The sequence below is a fragment of the Ambystoma mexicanum genome, chromosome 3p (assembly GCF_040938575.1).
Source record: "Ambystoma mexicanum isolate Mex_15411 chromosome 3p, UKY_AmexF1_1, whole genome shotgun sequence".
In the NCBI taxonomy this organism is placed as follows: domain Eukaryota; kingdom Metazoa; phylum Chordata; class Amphibia; order Caudata; family Ambystomatidae; genus Ambystoma; species Ambystoma mexicanum.
Genome location: NC_090925.1, coordinates 847,213,157 through 847,232,815, shown reverse-complemented (window position 1 = coordinate 847,232,815; position 19,659 = coordinate 847,213,157). Strand labels below are relative to the sequence as shown.

The following is a 19,659-nucleotide window of genomic DNA, read 5'->3' as shown; positions in this document are numbered from 1 at the left end:
CTACCGCGGTGGGCAGGGCACCCAATCAAACACTCTGAGACCATCCAAAAAGGCAAAGGGAAGCATGAGCGGTAAAGCCCATAGACTGCCTAAGTGAAGCCGAGAACGGGAAACCGTCGAGCACAGAGGACGAACTAGCCATTCGGAATGCACACAGCTTCCTGACCGCCCGCTCCAGACACTGCAGAAGGACAGCCAAGGATGAGGGCGCGACAAGCAGAAACCCAGTACCGGAGAAGAGCCCACAAGCGAATGCAAGAACCTGCAAAGTTCCCCAGCCTGCACAAAGGTAACAGGGAGAACGGGTGGTCGCAGAGGGGGAACAGGAGAAGCACTCGTCCCAGTGCTCACGAGAAGTTACTCAATGTGAACCTATGTAATGGCAACTGTATAAATCTGAGGAGGGAATTGAATAACTCTGACAGGGAAGTCTATGAAGGGCCCAAACCAGAACCTAATAATAAAGGGAAAAATACAGTATGAGCAACAAGCTGCAAAGACCAGAAACTGCAACATAAAGGACCCCATTATGAGTTAGGTGGTATGTCAGCTGTAAATCCACTGAGATACCACCAAACGGGATTACTGTTATCATCACTTGGATTACCAGTGATGGTAGTATGTGTAAATTCCAATTTTCTTGAGTCCATAGGACTCCTTTGGGGATTTTTGGCGGAATTTCCACTGGCGGAATTACCTAATGGTAATGCTGCTGATTTTTGGGGGATAAGTGAAGAATTTACCTCCAGTGGAGGTAGATCCTCCACTTTTCCTCCACAAATCAGCAGAATTATCACTCGGTAATTCCGCCAGTGGTAATTACGCCAAACTTGTAGTTTGGCAGTGCAGGAGAAATTGAGGTAATGGAATTAGCTCCACTTTTTATCCCACACCGCCAAACTTGTAATGAGGTTCAAAGTCTTGTAAGAGAACAGGACATACAAACTTACAGAAAGTGGCAACAAAGAGCAAGTCCATAAGTGGGGAAAGATTTTTTTAAAAATGCCAAGCTGAAAGAGCATGAGTCAACAGACTGTGGGAGGTGTAAAACCTCTAACCAACAACTGAGAAAGTATCACGAGCAAGGTTGGCATACATAGTTCGATAAAGAGACTATCAAACCCTAGAATGTTGTTGTGGAATTACAAGAGCTAATGCAAGAGATAAGAAGAGACGTTTACTGAAGATCCTACTGGGTAAAGGACGAGAAGATTAAAGACATTGAAACAAAGAGGCCGTCGGAAAAGACTGGTGAACCAGCAGAATCAAGGCAATAACCTGAAATTCTTTAAGTTTAGTTTCTTAGTGGCAGGGTCAGGGTAGAACTCGATTTGGACAGAGGACTTGTCTTTCTTTGAGACTTCCTGACTAGAGCACCTTCAGTTCCTTTAGATAAGTAGGGAAAACCCTTTAGAATAGGGAAAGCTGGGCCATTCTCTTATCATGTATAATAAAAGTAATTCGGGAATGTCCTCAAAGAGTCTCATTCCTTTTTCCAACCCACGACGCAAGCCACAGCGGAAGGGAACATTGAGCCATGGTGTTCCTAGGGTTGAGCCAAAAATAACAACGAACGGTTGAATCAAATGCACTGATGGATCAGCTACCTTACAAGCATTGTTAACAATATACTACATTGGTCCTCTAACAGGCAGGTAATTCAGATTTGCAGCTTGTGTGTCTGTTTTAGTCACCTGCTAAGCAGAGTCAACCATTTACTGTTAAGTAACCTTTTTGTATATTCACTCTTGCATCTTCTGTCACCTGCTAAGTTCCTGGAAATAGTCAATCATTGTGTTTGTTTGAATGAGCAAACAAAATGTCCGACTTATGAATGAACTAGTATATCTTGGCATTTGGGGCAGACAAACACAGTGATATAACCTTGATGCTTCTTTTACTGTTATTACCCCTTCCCCCCAGTAGGTTGATCCAAGAGCTTCTCATCCTCTGAAACAGGCAGTGTAATAGAGCTTAAGATGGGCCACAGCCTTAATAGCCTCCTGAGCTCTCACAGGCGTCGTCTTTTCTTGTCAAGTGGCCTTGCCCAACCCTGTTGTATAGTTTCAGGGGGTGGAATATCTGGTATGGGGCTCTAGACTTCAAACGAGTTGGGCACAACACATTCCTAGGTCTCGTCACCTTTCTCCCATGCTTTTGGGATGTCATCCTACAAGCATGTGGTCAAGTGGGCTATGACATAGGAGTGCAGAGTAGCCCAGTCACTATGCTGAGTAACCTGTTCAAAACTGACCAGGGTATTTTCTCCTTTCTTCTTTTTTAAACTGGGCCAAAAACCAATCCCTCGAGTCTTGGATGTCACCCTTTATTATCTCTTCTGGAGTGAACCATTATTCTGTTCTCCACAGCTTTAACTAGGAGCAGATTTCACCAAACCATCAAACCCTGCACGCCCCTTTAGTAAGGCAGGTCTTTAATATGTAATCTAATATCCACAGAAGATTTAAACTAAACCCTAGGCCAATACATTAGTGGTCGTAGGGCTACCTGGGGTCAATGGGGGGAGGGATCAATGCTCTCCATGGTCTATCTACGAAGGCATGTTGGGGCAACTCCCAGGAACCCCTAATGTACTTTTGAGAAAAAGGTTTTCTGTACTCAGTCAATCAAATTGAGTGCCCCTAGAAGTAGTGACCATACATCGCTGCTAGCACCTTTTTGGCACTGAAAATAATTTGATTTCCAGTATAATTAGGCAGTGTTTTAAGAAGTTCTTCTAAGGAAATCATAGTGTTCCCTTACTTCAATGCAATCATGGGAGTTCTGTGAAGGCATCATGAGTAAGACGCAGACAACAGGTTCAGGTTTGTTAAATCTTTTATTAACTTTAAAAGGCAGGGTGGAGTAATGCCTAACTTGCCCTATTCTAAGGTGGGATTTCCCTATCTAAAGTAAACTAAGGATAGACTGTGTCATGAAGTCCAACTAACATGTCTGTCTGTGTCCAAAACCTATACTTGCCCTCACAACTAATTGTATACAATGTATAGGGATGTCAGCATCAAAATCAAGTGTTCAAATTAAAGTTCTGAGCTTCTTGCATCTTGGCTTGTAATCAGCTTCCCCTTCCCCAAGTTCGAAGTAGTTCATACAATACAGGGGTTCCTTTCCTCAAGAGTTCAAATCTTCCAGCTTTCAACAAAACACCACAATTCATTGGGGCACTTTGCAGCTCTTTTGACATCTGTACTTTTCACTGGCTTACATAGGTAGTTCTGTTTCTTAATGTTCAACTCGCATAAGTGGCTGTTCCAAAACACAAGATTCTTCATGGATACTTTCCTTAGCTTCTCCATACAGCGGGGCACTCGGTCTAGGCACAGTTGTTGAGAGACACGGTCCAGCCATTACAGGTCACGCAACCAATGCCCCTTCTTGACTGCTTTCCATCAACAATAGGCCACTGCCTTCCTTTGACAGTGAAGCTTGGTTCATTCATCAGTGTCACACTCTTCTAATGCTGTTCTGTGGCTTGCTGGGCCACCATGCACTTGCTACCCTTGTTCTGTATTCCTCTGGCTTTTGCCAAAACAGGTTTCCTGCAGTTTGCAGTTCCTTGAACTCTTTTAGCTTTGCTCAATACTTGGTTTCTCATCTCATACGCTTCTGGGTATTTTCTTGTCTTTTGCCCATGCTTGGGTCTCAAACAATGCATTCCGTTGTATCTGCCACATGTACCACCTTTCTTTCACTCCACTCACGGGTGCTCACAACTTGCTTGTGCTGTGGGTGTCATTCAAAAGTGCTTTTAATGTTTTTCGTTCATTCTGTATTCAAAAGTACTTCTTTCGGCATTCACAATTGCCTTTCTCAACGTTCCCCACTCAAATGTTGCATGAATATATTGCAGATATGGACAAAACAACCCACTTGCCATGTCCGGGTCCCCTTCCCTAGGCTGACTCCCCAGTTGTCTTTTGCAGCACGTCAGCAAGGTCCCAGGCAGCCACAGTCTTGCTTTCCCTCTGGGCGTCCTACTGCAGCAATGCGACAGAGTCCAGTGTCTTCGCAGGCACAGTTGGTGTGCTATCAGCGGCTTCATCTCTCCAGCTGGTGACTGCTCCTTCCTCACAGTTCACCCCGCACCTCAGCCTTCCAGCAGCCTCGCTTTCTGCTGCTTTCCTTCTGCACCCACTCTTGATTCTCCAGTGATTCTCGTGCCACGGCGCTCTCTCCCCGCTCCGGTCAAGGAAGTTGCTTTGCCTTCCCCACCTTCCTCTCCTGCTACCCAGCTGATCTCGATTAAGCTCTTTAAATATCCTGTGCTGAGGCTTGGGATCATTAGAGCTAGTCCGCTCACCTTGAAACAAATCACATGTAGTCTGCATTAACTTCGGACTCCTCTTCTTTATCCCAGTACGAAAATGGTTGTTTGGGGAAGTTTGTTTTAATAATGGAACTGTGCATAAGACTGTGTTGTCATCTTCTCGGCCCTTTGTTGAAGTAATGTTTCTGGGGGACATTTTGGGGGGGAGAAGAGGGAAAGGGCTGACAGTAGCCCCAAAGTCTTGAGGGATAGAGGGTTTATTCTGCAAAGGGAATGGGGGATACCATGTCTCACCTAAGGACATCCTCTCCCCACTCCCCAAGTTCCCTCCACCCAGGTGATCCTCCCTTGCATATCCACCCCCAGGGTCGAGATCCAAAAGCGATGGCCTTTCCCTGGCCACCTGAGAGGAGGATCCAGGGGGAAAAGAAGTGAGGATGCCCTCAGGTTCCTCACAGTACATGGACAGGAAACTGCACGTATGTTGATTTAGGTTTCATTCAGATACTTAAGCATCTTGTGTAATGCCTCACCAAAGCAGAGAGGATCATTTAATATGGGATTTACTGTTCCCTGAGTTATCTGCTGAAAATGGCAATGCAATCTCTGATTCTTTCCCAGTGTTTGATCCTCTAAGCCTTCACACCCTAGTTATTTTGGCCCCACTGACTTCTAGTGCATTTCTGTGACTTACAAATGAATAATGTTGTGGGTTGGGAGGTGGAGGGCGCATTGCCTGCACTCGCCAATTCTCCACTTTTTCTGACTCTTTGGCCTTTCAACATTGCAGCAGAAGAGGATCTCTGCCAAGGATGCCCTGGCTCACCCTTACCTTGATGAGGGCCGCCTACGCTACCACACTTGCATGTGCAGCTGCTGCTTCTCTATCGCCACCGGAAGGGTCTACACCAGTGACTTTGAGCCAAGTGCCAGCCCCAGATTTGATGACTCCTATGAGAAGAACCTTACATCTGTCTGGCAGGTCAAAGGTCAGTGCTGAGTACGAATTTGAGAAGGAAGAGCAGAAAACGTAGTAGAGCTGCCACCTGGTGGCATTTGTGGGGGGGAGGCTCTTTTGTGATTACACCTTCCCTTGACTACAAATGGGAGTGGCACTATTTCGTAAGGTGAAAACTACAGCCTTTGAGGGTCATTCTGCATTTACTGAACAAACTGAGAACCACATGACATCCATCACTCTGCTCTTGCTGAGGACATTGCTGGATACTGATTAGGGATCGTCAGCGCTCATACAGAGCATTTATATCCAGGGGGAGCTCTGTGCTTGACACTAGTCTGGATATTCCTTGCAGCAGCATGCTATTGGCCTTACAGACTTAAATTATGAGTGTGCCCTTTGTGGCATTGGAGACTGCAGGCAAATTACTTGTTTCTTCTCCCCATTACAGCTTGGGTTCATTTGATTTATTTTCTCTGTGTGCATCTATTGCTGTTGCGTTTCTCCTGCCATTGATTCTCCTATCGCATCCTATTATTCTCCTACTCGTTCTTGTCAGTAGGGATTTCCTGAGGCATGTGTTAAATTCCCTCACCACTGAATCTGTTTAAACTTTGAATTCCTTCAAATGTCCTGCAGCTCACCTAGAGTCAAGCGGTCTGTGAATCCTAGGTACACTGCAGGAAGGGAGTAGGGTGGCTAAATAACAGTATGACCCAGTCTGTCTAAAAGGCTCTACACCCAAAGTTACAGTTAACATTTTCTTTAAATTCTAGTTACCACAGTAAGTGAATTTTAACTGTATTGCTATGTTGAAAGTCGTTATGCTACTTGTAATGAAGCACTGAGTGGGTAAGATCTTTTACAGTTCAAAGGGGTACCCCTGGACGTCCCTGTACCTCTAGTTCAACCATTGATCGGTGCCAGCTGGTGGGTCTTGGCAATGGTTGTACACACCCTTTGTTAAAGATGACCCAAATGCATTGCTAAAGGGCCACAGCTTTTCAATGCGGGAAAGGTTCTGGTAACTTCTGTCAGTTATTGGCCATTTCTTACCAAGGCCAGTTAGTCTCCAGAGACCAATGAGCCAATGCTTACATATGTGCCCAGAGTATCTTCCGGTTATCAACATGATGCTCCTCTTCTACGGGTCTTAGCTCCATCTGACAATCTGGGTAACGGATACAGGACTTCTTTAGTATTGTGTTTGGTCTGGTGACTGCTCATGCTGACTAATGTTAAGGATATGCATCATTTAAACTGGAAAAGAGCTGTCTAATCATAAGTCTTTTGCCCCACATCTGCCCATTAAAGGATCAAAATGAAAGACAACTGTAAAATATCTGCTTCCACCAGTCCATCCTCTTTTTGTATAGTTGGAAGTTCAAGGCGATGCATTAATTTTCACTTTATCCCGAAAACCTACCAGAACACCTTACAGTTCCAACTCAATACTCCATGCAAAAAAAAAATCATCATCCCAAATCACTTATTATATCTAGGCCATCTGGTGAGTTCCTTAGAGCCAAGCACAATTGTTCTAAGGACAATGATTTTTCTTCTGAGGCACATAAAATGGGTGTCCTTTCTTGAAAAGAGGATACTTTTTTGAAACTATCAACAAATCCTATGAGAAGCATCTACCAAATAGGATAGAAGAGAACTGTTTAAAACAGGGCAAGCACAATTGAATAACCGGGATATAAAACGATTAGATGTATCATCCAGTATAATCAACAAGCACAAAATATTAGGACAGTGCTCAACAAACATTGGCCCATATTACCTGATGACAAATATTTTAGACACGTACTTAGTGGTGCTCCACAAATAACTTTTTCCAAAGCTCCTTCACTCAGAAATATTGTATACCCTAGTGTACTTAAGGGGACAGATGCCAATGAAGATTGGCTCTCTCAAAGGGGAAAGGGGAATGCAAAAGCTTTAAAATGTGTGACTTTGCTACGAAGGAAAGTTTTGTTTGTCCCACTGGAAAACTATGGAGCTACGAACATAAGATTACCTCTGTCACTAAGTATGTGGTCTATGTGCTAGAATGTAGTTGCAGTCTGCTCTATTTTGGATCGACGATAGGTCCACTAAAGTTGCACATTCTACAACACTACAGGGCGTTCAAGAAGTCAGATGTTAATTATCCACTAACTCAGCATTTCCTAAATATACACAATACAGATGTACAATCTGTGAAGTTCGCCAATCACTAGCAAACTAAAAGCTTTGAAACCATTAGGCTTCAATACAGATGAAGAACTGTTTGTGTGTTTACAGTAATCTAGGAATAACCTTTGATTTATAATATACTGTGTATAAGATATATTGGGCCTCGTTACGAGTCCGGCTGTGGCCGTGCCGGAAAAACTTGGCAGGCTGCCGATGGACTGGTAATACCATTCCGCCTCCGTGAATGCCGGAATTACCGGGGCATTACAACCCCTGTGACCCAGTAATTCCGGAGGGGGAATTCTGTAAATCCCCATTCCCATGGGGATGTGGACTATGGAAACACCGGTTCGGTCTATGACAGAGCCAGTGTTTCCATGTCCGCCTGCAGACGGGTGGTGTTACTTCAGCCAGGTCAGACCTGGCAGGAGTGATACCTCCCACCTGCAGGACTCGGAATCAGCCAGTCTGGAAACAACAGTGGCGGTGGATTTACCGCCACCGTTGTTTCCGTACCGGCTGACTCATAATGAGGCCCATTGTCTTTCAACTGGCATACATATAGACTCAATGATTTCTGGGACTCACAGATTGTTAGGACATTTGTAATTTTCACTAGCACTTTGATTACTACACTTTTTGCATGCTAAATACCCATGTGATTATACACAAAAACAATGTTGTAAATTCATGTTTTTAATGTATACATAATAAGATTAGGCAATTTATGTGATCATTTCAGCTCTTTTCACAAGGTTATGTCCACTGGGGCAATTTATTGATGCTCTTGTGAATTTAATAGACAAACAGATAGATTGCAGATTATATGTAACTTTATAGTTGAGATATAATCCCTGCAAGGTTAATGAAATTACATTGTGGGATTTTTGGTTCCCTTTGGTATGGTATATACTCGTAGTAGCACTTTATTATTGAAATGTTTGCACCTTGACGATAACCATGGGATTATATTTTAGAGCATACAAGGCCGTTTTTTCTCTGTACTGTGTATCTACAACAGGATCTGGCCTTTGATGTTATAGTCTTAGCTTTGTTCTCGAGATTACGCCCACTTGGGCAAGACAGTGCTGTTCTTGTGAACTGAGCAGATATAACTGAGGATTGCACTTGCATTTTGTAGTTGCGATTTAAAACTCACATGGACAATTAAATTAATACATGGGACATGCAGCTCCCTTTTGCTTGTTATACAAACTAAGATTTTAGAGCGAGTTGCTGATTGAGATTTTCTTCTCTCGAGCACGGCTCGCTAATATTTCTTATATGACACTGGTCTAATTCAGTTCCACAATAGATTATGTTAATGTTTGCTTTAACCCAGCAATTCGTGACTTTGTATTCATAAAATGTGGTTTTTATTTATCACTGATAAAATTATTCAAATGGATTGTGTCCTCCCACATATTCCCCATCTTTTGATCTATATCTCTCCAGCTTTGCTGCTTTGGAAAAAATGTTTCTCGACTGTATGCAATGTTGTCGCGTCGATGTCCCTTGAGGGCCTCTGTCGATCGTCAACGTCATCACCAGCATAAATTGTGCATGCAGCGCCAGTTGGCTTCAGTTCTGTTTTTCTGAGCTTACAGCTTTGAGTAATTAATGGTGCGCTTCAGTTTTTTCATCAAGAAGAAATGTCTTCTTCATCAACCCCTTCGACACCAAAGTCGGGTTTTAAAAAAATGCAACGACTGAGGATCGAAAATGTCTATCACAGATCCTCACCGTGTCTGTCTGTGGTGTCTCGGCTCCGGACATCGTACCGACGACTGTGGGTCTTGTCAAGCCATGACAGAGAAAGCTCTCAGGGAGTGTAGAGGTAAACTGGCGGTGGGGTGGGTGGCTTCGAAGTCTTCTTCGAAGAGAGAGAAAAAGTCAGGCGAGTCTAGAAACTCTTCCCATTGTAATAAATCAGAGAGATCCCGATCGAGGAGTCGATCACAGCAATCTTCATCTTCTTCCTCAAAGAAGGCGAAGAAGAGTCATCATAGATCTCCTTCATCTTCGAGCGATAACTCTACAAAGGTGATCAGATGCCCGACAAAGTCCTATTCCCCTGCAAAGTGGGACTCATTTTGGTCGGAGTTGTTGCATATTTTAGAGAATGCGGCCTCGACCCCCTCGAAAGAAACGCACAAGAGCCATGCCCCGGTCGCTCCCAGGGACGACAGAGGGAAGTCTAAGGCTACAACTTCGAAGCAGGCAATACGTCAGGACTGTTCTCGACCCGATGAGAAGTCATCAAGCGTGTCGACGACTCGGGAACCGAGTCCCTCTTTGGTACCTCCGAAGAATCATAATGCGTCAAAGACCTCAATGATTTTGTCGACTCCCTCATAGTCAGACCTGCTGACGCCAAAGTCGAAGACAGCAACGCGTAAATCGGCACCATTTTCTAAGCTGTCTTCGACACCGTCAACGATTATTCCAACTCTGTCGATGTCTTTTGGCATACAGGACAAGGTTTACAAGCCTATCCCTAAAAAATACTTTTTCAAGGCTGCCTTTGATTTATGAGGAAGAACAACCCTCTGAAGAAGATTCCCCTCCTTTTGGCTTACAATTTGGCACCCCCAGTGTGCCAGAAGAGCTCATTTCGGACGTGTCAAAAATGAGAGACTTATATGATAATCTCCAGAAAGCAAGTGGGTTGGATACCTCGCCTGAACTGTAACATGACAGGTGTCATGATGGCTGCCCCCAGACATCTGAAGCAGACCAGTCAACCCAAAATCCTGGCATCCATGGGGACCTATAAGGCCCCAAAAGATTGCCTAAGGGCTTCCTGGACTCAGACCTGGCTCCATTGGCGCCAGGCTCATATGGCCTTTTTCAGGCAAGTCAAATTACCAAGTGGTAAAGCCAGGTACAGCCCACCATGAGGCTGCTTGAAGGGACTACTTTATTCAAGAGACCATTTCATTGGGTGTGGTACTGGGTCTACTTTACCTGGGAGCTACTTTTGGGAGGCTATTTAAACCACGCTTGGAGAACAGAACACGCTTCGCGTTATTCTGCACTCCTACAGCGTAACGCTCACCGTGCCTGCAGCTCCGGTCCAGTCTTCAGCCACGCCCGATCTGTCTACTCGATCTGAATCTGCAAAGGAAGAGAAGAGAACAGGTTATAGCAAGAACCTTACCTGGATTCACCCCCGCACGTATTCGGGAGTTTGTACCTGCAAGAGAAGGAACACCAGCGACCGCGCTATTCAAGGAAACATTTTAAGGAACAATTAGCATAGCACAGCGGAATACTCACCGATGCTCCGTTCACCCAGGCGATCCAGCGAGGCACTCTAGAGTAATCACCACCCGGAACAGCTGCATCTGTGAAAGACAAAAAGACAATCGGTGAGTTACTTCTCACTATAAGACATTCAATCCAGCGCCGCAAGATACTTACCCGAAGCTATATTCGTTTGCGGTCTTGCTAATCTCCCTCACATGAGCTTCATTTCTGAAAGTGCCGCACTTGCAGACAAGAAAGAGAGCAACAGGTAAAAAGAGTGAATGAACAATACCGCATTTTAAGACATTATTCTTTCTTTATAATACTGAAACTTACCTTGGCATTTACACCGCTCTCTCGGAGAAAGAGACACCTGTCTGCGGCAATTCAGCAAAAAGGGAAAAACACACTATGAAGACAATAGTGCAAAAGTGAACTAAAGACAATTAGAATTTAAAAGCAAGACATAAGACTTACCTCGGAGCCCTTATTGTCAGGAACTCGGCCACGGGATCAGTGAAGCTAACTGAGTACCCAAGTTTCAACGCACACAGAAGGACCCAATTTTGCCTTTTCATATGGCACTGCAAAGAAAAGTCACTGCTAACTGGGAGACCCCAGAAGCTAGACCTGCGGTTAACAAAAGCTTTATAAGGAAGTACAGCCCTTTCAGCACTGATCCAGAATACCTGTCCAAGCATCCCACTCCTCAAAGCTTTGTAGTTCAGACAGCTACATCAACCAGGCAATCAGCTTATCCCTCTATCCTGCCTAATAGGGATGACAAGAGGGTAGATGACTGGGCACGTAAAGTTTTCATGGCGGGCAGTATGGCCTTTAAGTCCACCAATGTGACTTGTACTCTGTCCAGATACACTTTTACCCAGTGGGACTGTGTTGCCATGGCGGCTGATCACATCCCAGAAGGCGAAGAAAGGGACGGCTTCCTGGCAATCATTAAAGATGGTAAGGAGGCAATGGGAGGGTTGGATACTGCTGACAGCATCAGCAGATCCATGGCTGCTAGCACAGTAGTACGTAGATTTGTGTGATTGAGGAAGTCAGGCTTGGCACCGGATGGGCAGTCTAGACTGCTCAATATACCCTTTGACGGTTCGAGGTTGTTTGGCAGCAAGACGGATGAGAGTTTGAAAAAGCTGCAGACCTCGAAGGCAGCGGCTAAATCCCTTAGAGCCACCATTAGAAAACCTCAACACCCCTACTCGGGCTCATCTTCCTGGAGGGGTAGATCTTTTCGTTTCTATTCCTCAATTGGAAGAGGAAGAGGACAGGCCGGACAAAGGGGCCAAAGAAAATTCCCTCATGGTGGGTGAGAAAATTGTGATGAAACAGACCCAGCAGTGGCATTCTTGCCCTCAGCTGCTGCTGCAGCCACCTCTAAGCCACTCTGAGGCCTTGACACACAAGACCCTGGTGGGAGGCAGGATTTCTCAGTATCTGAACGCATGGCAGGGCATTACTTGAGATGCATGGCTACTGGCGACAGTAGCCCAAGGTTACTGCCTTCCTTTTCAAAAAAGGCCCCAGGATCATCCACTGCAATACAACTGTCAGAATTCCAGATCCGTTCCTTGTGCAGGAAATTTTAACCCTGCTAGAGAAAGGTGCCATAGAAAATGTTCCTGTAGCGGAGTGCAACAAGGGTTGGTATTCCCCTTATTTTCTGATTCCCAATAAGGACGGAGGATTGAGACACATCTTGGACTTAAGAAAATTGAACAAGATCCTCAGGAAGGACAAGTTCAAGATGGTCAGACTTTCTCAGATCCTTTAGGCTCTTCAACTCCAAGACTGGTTGGTATCATTGGACCTTCGGGACGCTTACTTTCATGTGCCAATTCATCTCAAGCACAGAAAGTACCTGAGGTTCGCAGTTGGCGGTTCTTATTATCAGTTTGGAGTTTTGCCATTCGGGCTGACCTCCGCCCTGAGGGTTTTCACCAAATTGATGGCAGTCGTGTCAGCGAGTCTCAGGAGAGGGGGGGATTCACATCTACCCCTACCTGGACGATTGGCTGATCAGGTCTTGTTCACCCGAAAAAACCCAGGAACATCTCGGTATCACCTGCCACTCCCTTCACAGACTGGGCTTTTCTCTCAATTACAAGAAGTCCCATTTGATACCATTCCACTGACTCCAATTTATTGGGGCAGTCCTGGATACTTCCACGGGGAAGCCTCGCCCCCAGGGGTGAGAGCTGAACTCATTCTGCAGTTGGTAATAACATTCCAGAATGCACAGCATCTTCCGGCCTCCAATGTTCTGAGGTTGCTCGGTCTCATGGCATCCTGCGTTTTCCTGGTGCCAGAGGCTCGCTTGAGAATGAGATCCCTTCAATGGGCTCTCAGGACACAGTGGTCCCAGTTCTCAGGGAATATGTCGGGCCTACTGCAAGTTCCGAGCAGAGTTGCTCAGGACCTTCTATGGTGGGCTTGCAAAGACCATATTCTCAAAGGAGAATCTTTTTGGCAACCATGGCCGGAGATAACAGTAGTGACAGATCCCTCACTCACAGGGTGGGGAGCCCACACCAACGATCTGACAATCAACGGTCTTTGGTCTCCATCGGAGTCCAAACTACATAGCAACCTTTTGGAGCTGAGGGCAATCAGACTAGCGCTGAAGGCCTTCCTGCCCTCTGTACGGGGAAAGAATGTCCTGATAATGACAGACAACACAGTGGCCATGTACTACTTCAACAAGAGAGGTGGTGTAGGTTCACTACCACTGTGCAGAGAGGCAATGCAGCTCGGGTTCTGCGCAATACAAGAAGGAATCTCTCTGTCGGCAGTTCACCTAGCCGGAGAGCAGAACACAGCAGCAAACGCTCTGATCAGGCAGAGCACAGTCTCCCATGAGTGGGACCTAGCTCAGGAAGTCCTTCAAGAGATCTTCACCTTTTGGGGAACCCCTCAAGTGGATCTGTTCGTGACCGGTACCAACTGGAGAGGTATAGGAAATGCGTTACTGGTGGACTTGGAATCTCCACTCCTATATTCGTTTCTTCCAGTCCCTGTCATTCCTCAAGTGAGCAGGAGGTTTGGGAAATCCATGATCCTAATTGCCCCGTATTGGTCCAGGAGGACGTGGTACCCAAACCTTCTGGACATGTCCATCTGCCCTCCAATACGTCTTCCACAAAGAGAAGATCTTCTCTCGCAAGAGGAAGGTCGGGTTCTCCATCCAGAGGTCAAGACACTCAGCCGTCACGCATGGTTTCTGAGAGGCTGAGATACAAAGATTGGGACCTCCCGGATGATGTAATGGAGAATTTGCTTTTGGCCAGTAGGCCAGAAACCAATACCTTGTACCAGTGCCGTTGGAATAAATTCAGCAACTGGTGCAGGGATAAGAATGTGGATCCTTTCCAATGTGAAACACCTATGGTGCTATCTTTCCTGTTGGATTTAGCCAATATGGGGCTCCAAATTGGAGCCATTAAGGGATACATGGCAGTGCTTTCCATTTTCAAGCGCTCCTCGGAAGAGGATTCTTATTTTAAAAATCCCATTGATTGTGCAATTCCTAAAGGTGCTTACTAATGTATACCCTCCAATTCCATTTAATGTTCCTGTGTGGGACCTAAATCTTGTATTAAAGTTCTTGACATGTATCCCTTTTGAGCCTTTACATTCATGTACTTTAATGCTCTTGACACTAAAAACTGTCTTGCTTATCACAGTAACATCAGCCCGCAGGGTAAGTGAGTTGCAGGCTCTTTCTTGTAAGCCTCCTCATGCTACTTTATATAAAGATAAAGTTTTCCTTAGGTTAAAACCTTCTTTTCTACCGAAGGTAGTCTCTGACTTCCATTTGTCACATAAAATAACATTGCCCACATTCTATCCTCCTCCTCCTCATTCAAATAAAGAAGAGGAGAGATTACATAGATTAGACCCGAGAAGGGCTTTAAGTTTCTATATTTCAAGAATGGCTAAATTTCGTCAAGTTGATCAACTTTTTATTGGATATACTGGTCCAAAATTACGCCTTGCAGTCACCAAACAATATCCAGATGGATTATCTTGGCTATTGGTGAGTGTTATAGGCTAGCGGGAAAAGATCTGCCAGAGGGCCTAAGGGCTCATTCCACAAGGGGCATGGCAACCGCTGCGGCTCTTCTAAGCGGTGTCACATTTAATGACATTTGGTCTGCTGCCACTTGATCTACAATCCATACCTTTGTTAAACATTACTGCCTGGATTCTACCTCCAGTCAGGGAGGACTTTTCGCAAAAGTTGTCCTCCATCGGTCCATGATAAAAACCTAAATTAATTGATACTCCCACCTCCAAAACAAACACTCCTTTGGGAGTATATCAAAGATGAGGAATACGTGGGAGGACACAATCCATTCAAAGAACAAGTTACTTAGCCCTGGAAACGTTCTTTCGATTGGATCTTCCTCCCACATTTTCCTAATCGCCCCTCCCATCCTACCCCGCCGTACAATTTACATGTATTACACTCTACGCTTTCAGAGAGTTCCTATGGTCTTGGGTATGCCTGGTAATTCCTTTAAAAAGGGGAAAGAAAAAACGTTGACGGAGGCCCTCGAGGGAGATCAACGTGACGATACCGCATACAGCGTCTTCTGTCGACAATTCTTTTTCCAAAGCAGCAAAGCTGGAGAGATGTATATCAAAAATGAGGGATACGTGGGAGGAACATCCAATCGAACCGTTTCCAGGGGTAAGTAACTTGTTCTTTTATTGTTATGCAAGTATATATATATATATATATTTATATATATATATGAGGTTTTAGTTATCCGTCACCACTCCAACATGGCTTTTGGTGTGGGTAATGATTAAGATACATCTTACTAGATGTAGTCACGTGACCTAACACAAACATGTAACGCTGGTTTCAAGCAATATATTCGTAGGAGCACAAACAAGGATTTGTAATACGGCCTGAGGAAGTCTGTATTTTTCGGATGGAAAGCATGGCTAAATACCATCTTGATTACTATCTTTTCATCCGCCATGTACTGGTTGTTTATGTAGACCAGCGCACATGCTTTTTACATTTTGTTACTTCTGAATAAAACATTTTTTAAGCACTTCAACTCACAAATGCCTGGGTATTTTTGAAGATCCTGGTGGTCGACATAGACTACTGCAGTGTCTGTTTCTGGCTCCAACTTTTGTGCTTTACAGGAGAGAGTGGTTCTCCTGCCTGGAGGCACCCACAGCTTAGTAGGTGAGCGCCAAAGAAGGCTGCGGTTCTTCTTTTATTTATACCCAACCTCAAGATACAACTGACATCACCATTGGGAATTAAAGATCTTCTCATTGTTGGTACATCTAGAGAAAGAATGTGATGTGGGTACTGATGATGAGCCAATTGATTTTGAAGAAATGGGAATTAACGAATTGGCAAAAGAAAAGTAGACTTGTATCTAAATGCAAATTCAATCCATCTATTACGTTACGCAGTAGCATCAAAGCCTTTCAAAATATGGTTATTGAAGATCTTTAAACCATTAGAAAGCGTAATAGATCCCAATGGAAAGACAATCTGTCACAAAAAAATAGAAGTGTCCTGAATGAGTTGCATCACCTCTTGAATTGTGTCATCGAACCCCCCGATAAGGAACGGAACATTGTTGTTATGAATAGAAGTGATTAGATTCGAGAGGCACATAAACAACTGAATGACAACATCTGTTATGAAAGACTCACTTGCGACAGCTAGAGAGTAAAGTTTTGAAATTTTTGACAGAATGGGAGACCAAAGGTATTTTGGAGGAGGACAATTGTACATTTTCTTCACTGCCCGTTAAACCATTCCCACTATATATTTTTTTCCCAAACTTCATAAGTTTGTTAGGCCCATTGTTACTTTGCTTGGCTCACTTCTTGAGAATATGTCCAAATATATTGATCAGGTGTTATTTCCTTTTGTATCTTCTTTACCTTCCTACCTTAAAGATACCAAACATTTTTTATCTAAGATAGATGAGTTACAGTGGGAGTCAAATTACATTCTGGTGACCATGGATGTGATATCATTTTATACATTGATTCAACATGATTTTGGGAAAAAAGCATGTGAGTATTTTTTAAACGCACTGTCACTACAGTATTTACGACATACTGAAATGATCCTTGCTATGATCGACCTATGCCTCAAAAACAATGTGTTTCTTTTCAATAACACATTTTTCAGACAGCTACAAGGAACAGCGATGGGCACCACATTTACTCTTCTCTACACAAACCTCACTATGGGGTAATGGGAGAAATGTGTAGTATTATCCAAAAGTAATGAAGCACACACAGATAACATTGTGATGTGGCTTCATTATATTGACGCTCTGTTTGTAATTTGGAAGGGGAGTGAAATGGAATGGGTGGACTTTGTACGGTCATTAAACAGCAATGAATGTAATCTCAAGTTCACAGAAAATCACAGTCAGAGTTCTATAGTCTTTCCTGATGTGACTGTGAAACTAGAAGATGAACAACTAATCAGCAAATTACACAGAAAGCCGATGGGTTCTAATACTCCGCTCCATGCACCAAGTGGCCATCTCAAAAACCTAAAACGGAGTATCCGCTATGGGGGATTCATCAGATTGCGCAGGAACTGTTCAACAAAAGAGGGCTTTGACAAAGAGAGCAAAGTGACTGTGTGGGGCTTCCAACAGCAAGCATACCCAAAGAGGATTATAGAGCGTGCACACGTATATTAAGGCCTGTTCGTGTGATAAACATACTTTACTATCAGGATATTCCAATTGCAAGGTTGGAAGAATGGAAAAAGATATCACACAACTCATTTTAACCTTTGTTATACACACACAACCCAGTTGATACATTCTTAAGAGGCACTGTAAGATTCTCATGGCTGATAAACATCTAAAGAGTACCTTGAATGAGCATCCCGATATCCTTTTTTGTAAATGTTGCTCATTTAGAGACATTTTATTGAGTAGTTTTTTGCAAAGTGATGATGATAGTGAACACAGTAAGTTGTTGAAAAATTCTGGATAGAGTTTTTTGAAATGCACAAGTTGCAAGATTTGTCAATATGCTCACGAATGTACACCATATCAGCACCCGATACTGGGTCACTCTGTCAAGATTAACAACAAGATCATCTGTGACTCTGACCTTGTGGTCTATGTTCTCAGATGCCCCTGTGACAAGTGGTACATCGGGAGTACCAAATGTAAATTAAAAGTCTGTATTTTGCAGTAAGTAAGAGCAATTAACAATTATGATGCAGCGTATCCCATGGGCAGAATATCATGGAGGTAACCCCAATGGTTTTACATTTTTTGGCATTCATAAAATGAGACTAGACCCAGGGGAGAGGGTAAAGAATGTTTACTAAGTCAACAAGAAACTCGATATACCATAGACTTCTAAACAAAAAATACAATTGGACGCAATATTGATGAATAATTGTAACTTTTAGGATAAGACTTCTTGGACTATTCTGCACTGAATGTGATCATTTGGTATAATTTTCATAATTTAATGTGAGTGATTTGATCTAGTTTCTGGATTCTGTTGTTAATATTGTATGAACATCGCAGCACGCATTGATAGGCTGTATAGCAACTTTTCCTTCTCTATATCTGACAATACTGCATCTATTTATCCCTTCTTTCTATGTTTTCCTCTATGTAACATCATTATTGCATGTATTTTTCACCTAGATGAGATTGGAGTATGAGTGAGATATGGTGATTTGGTTGTGATTATTTACAATTGGTATAGGTTGTATGGTAGAGGCTATTTGATTCACACAAAGTTGAATTTTTGCTGGCACTGGTATGATATCTTAACCTTCTGCAAATTTGTTGGGTATAGTCCATCAGATATCATTATATGCTTTGTATCGTCAGTCATATGCTCTTGTGTGCTGCACTAAGCACTTTAATCTCATTTTTTTAGACCATCCTCTATTATGAGGCCTTATGCCGCTAGGGATTTATCCCCCACAATTAAATTTAGAGCATTTGCACTTTGAGGACGCACTTTGAGGACTTAGAATTAAACCTCATGCTGCTAGGGATTCATCCACCAGAATTGTGTGTACAGCACTCTGCACTTTATATAGCAGATGTACTAATTCAGAACATGGCCTTTGCCAGTACGCCTCCATTGTTATGAATCTGCAAAACACATAGCCTTTCAATTTGAATAGTAAGGACTTACAACACATGTTATATTGTAGTGATGGGTGATTTATTGTTTTTTACTGGCTTGTGCATGTCATGATCTTGCACACCACATAGCACTATAATCAAAAGAGGTATACATCCCATTATTGTACCGGCTATGAGATTTGTGTATAATTTTTATTTATTGTTCAGGCACTGTTCCGTATATTCAATTTAACATTATACTTCTGTGTACATTATGTCTGAGTGCATTCATGACCATTGCCAGACACACTTTGGTGTGTGACACATGCAGCGTACAAGCATAATATACTTATTTACTGTTTAGATATGCGCTAATATCAATGTATGTGTTGTTGCCATGAGTACAAGATAGGCCAATATGGCAGTCACGGGTCATGCACGATTTAATAATAGCTGGTGTTAAACTGAAACTGCAAAGACCAAACAGCGATGAAGGACTACAGTCCATTCATCAATGGCTGGCTTGCTTTCTTTTTTCCTTTACTCCCTTTGTCTGTTTATTTAAATGTATCTCAACAGTGGGTGGGTAAGGTAAGGTAAGGTAATGTATGATTGAGCCTACCTGTTGTGCGACTCGATTGCCTGTGTAATCACTGGTGGGAAGAAGATATATATATATATATATATCTCAGTAAAAAAAACTTTATTAAAGGGACATTATGATTAAGTTGTGCTACTAAAAACGTATGAAATTCACTAAAAAAAACTTTAACAGGACGTTATGGTTTGAAGTAAAACCGAAAAACCCTTCAAATTCGCCAGTTATGGTAAGCTAAGCAACCATAACTCACGCCACC

At 43.4% G+C, this 19,659-nt stretch overlaps 1 protein-coding gene across 2 annotated transcripts in view; it reads left to right on the top strand.

The window, feature by feature from the left end:
• The window catches only part of LOC138580990 (serine/threonine-protein kinase NLK2-like), a 487,111-nt gene that overhangs the window by 404,744 nt on the left and 62,708 nt on the right, over positions 1-19,659 (top strand). Inside the window, exon 9 of one of the 2 annotated variants that reach the window (XM_069651971.1) lies at positions 5,082-5,277. In XM_069651971.1, coding sequence (XP_069508072.1) covers positions 5,082-5,277 — 196 coding nt within the window. Of the gene's footprint in view, positions 1-5,078; positions 5,278-19,659 lie in introns of both variants that reach the window. The other variant, XM_069651970.1, reaches the window with a different exon arrangement.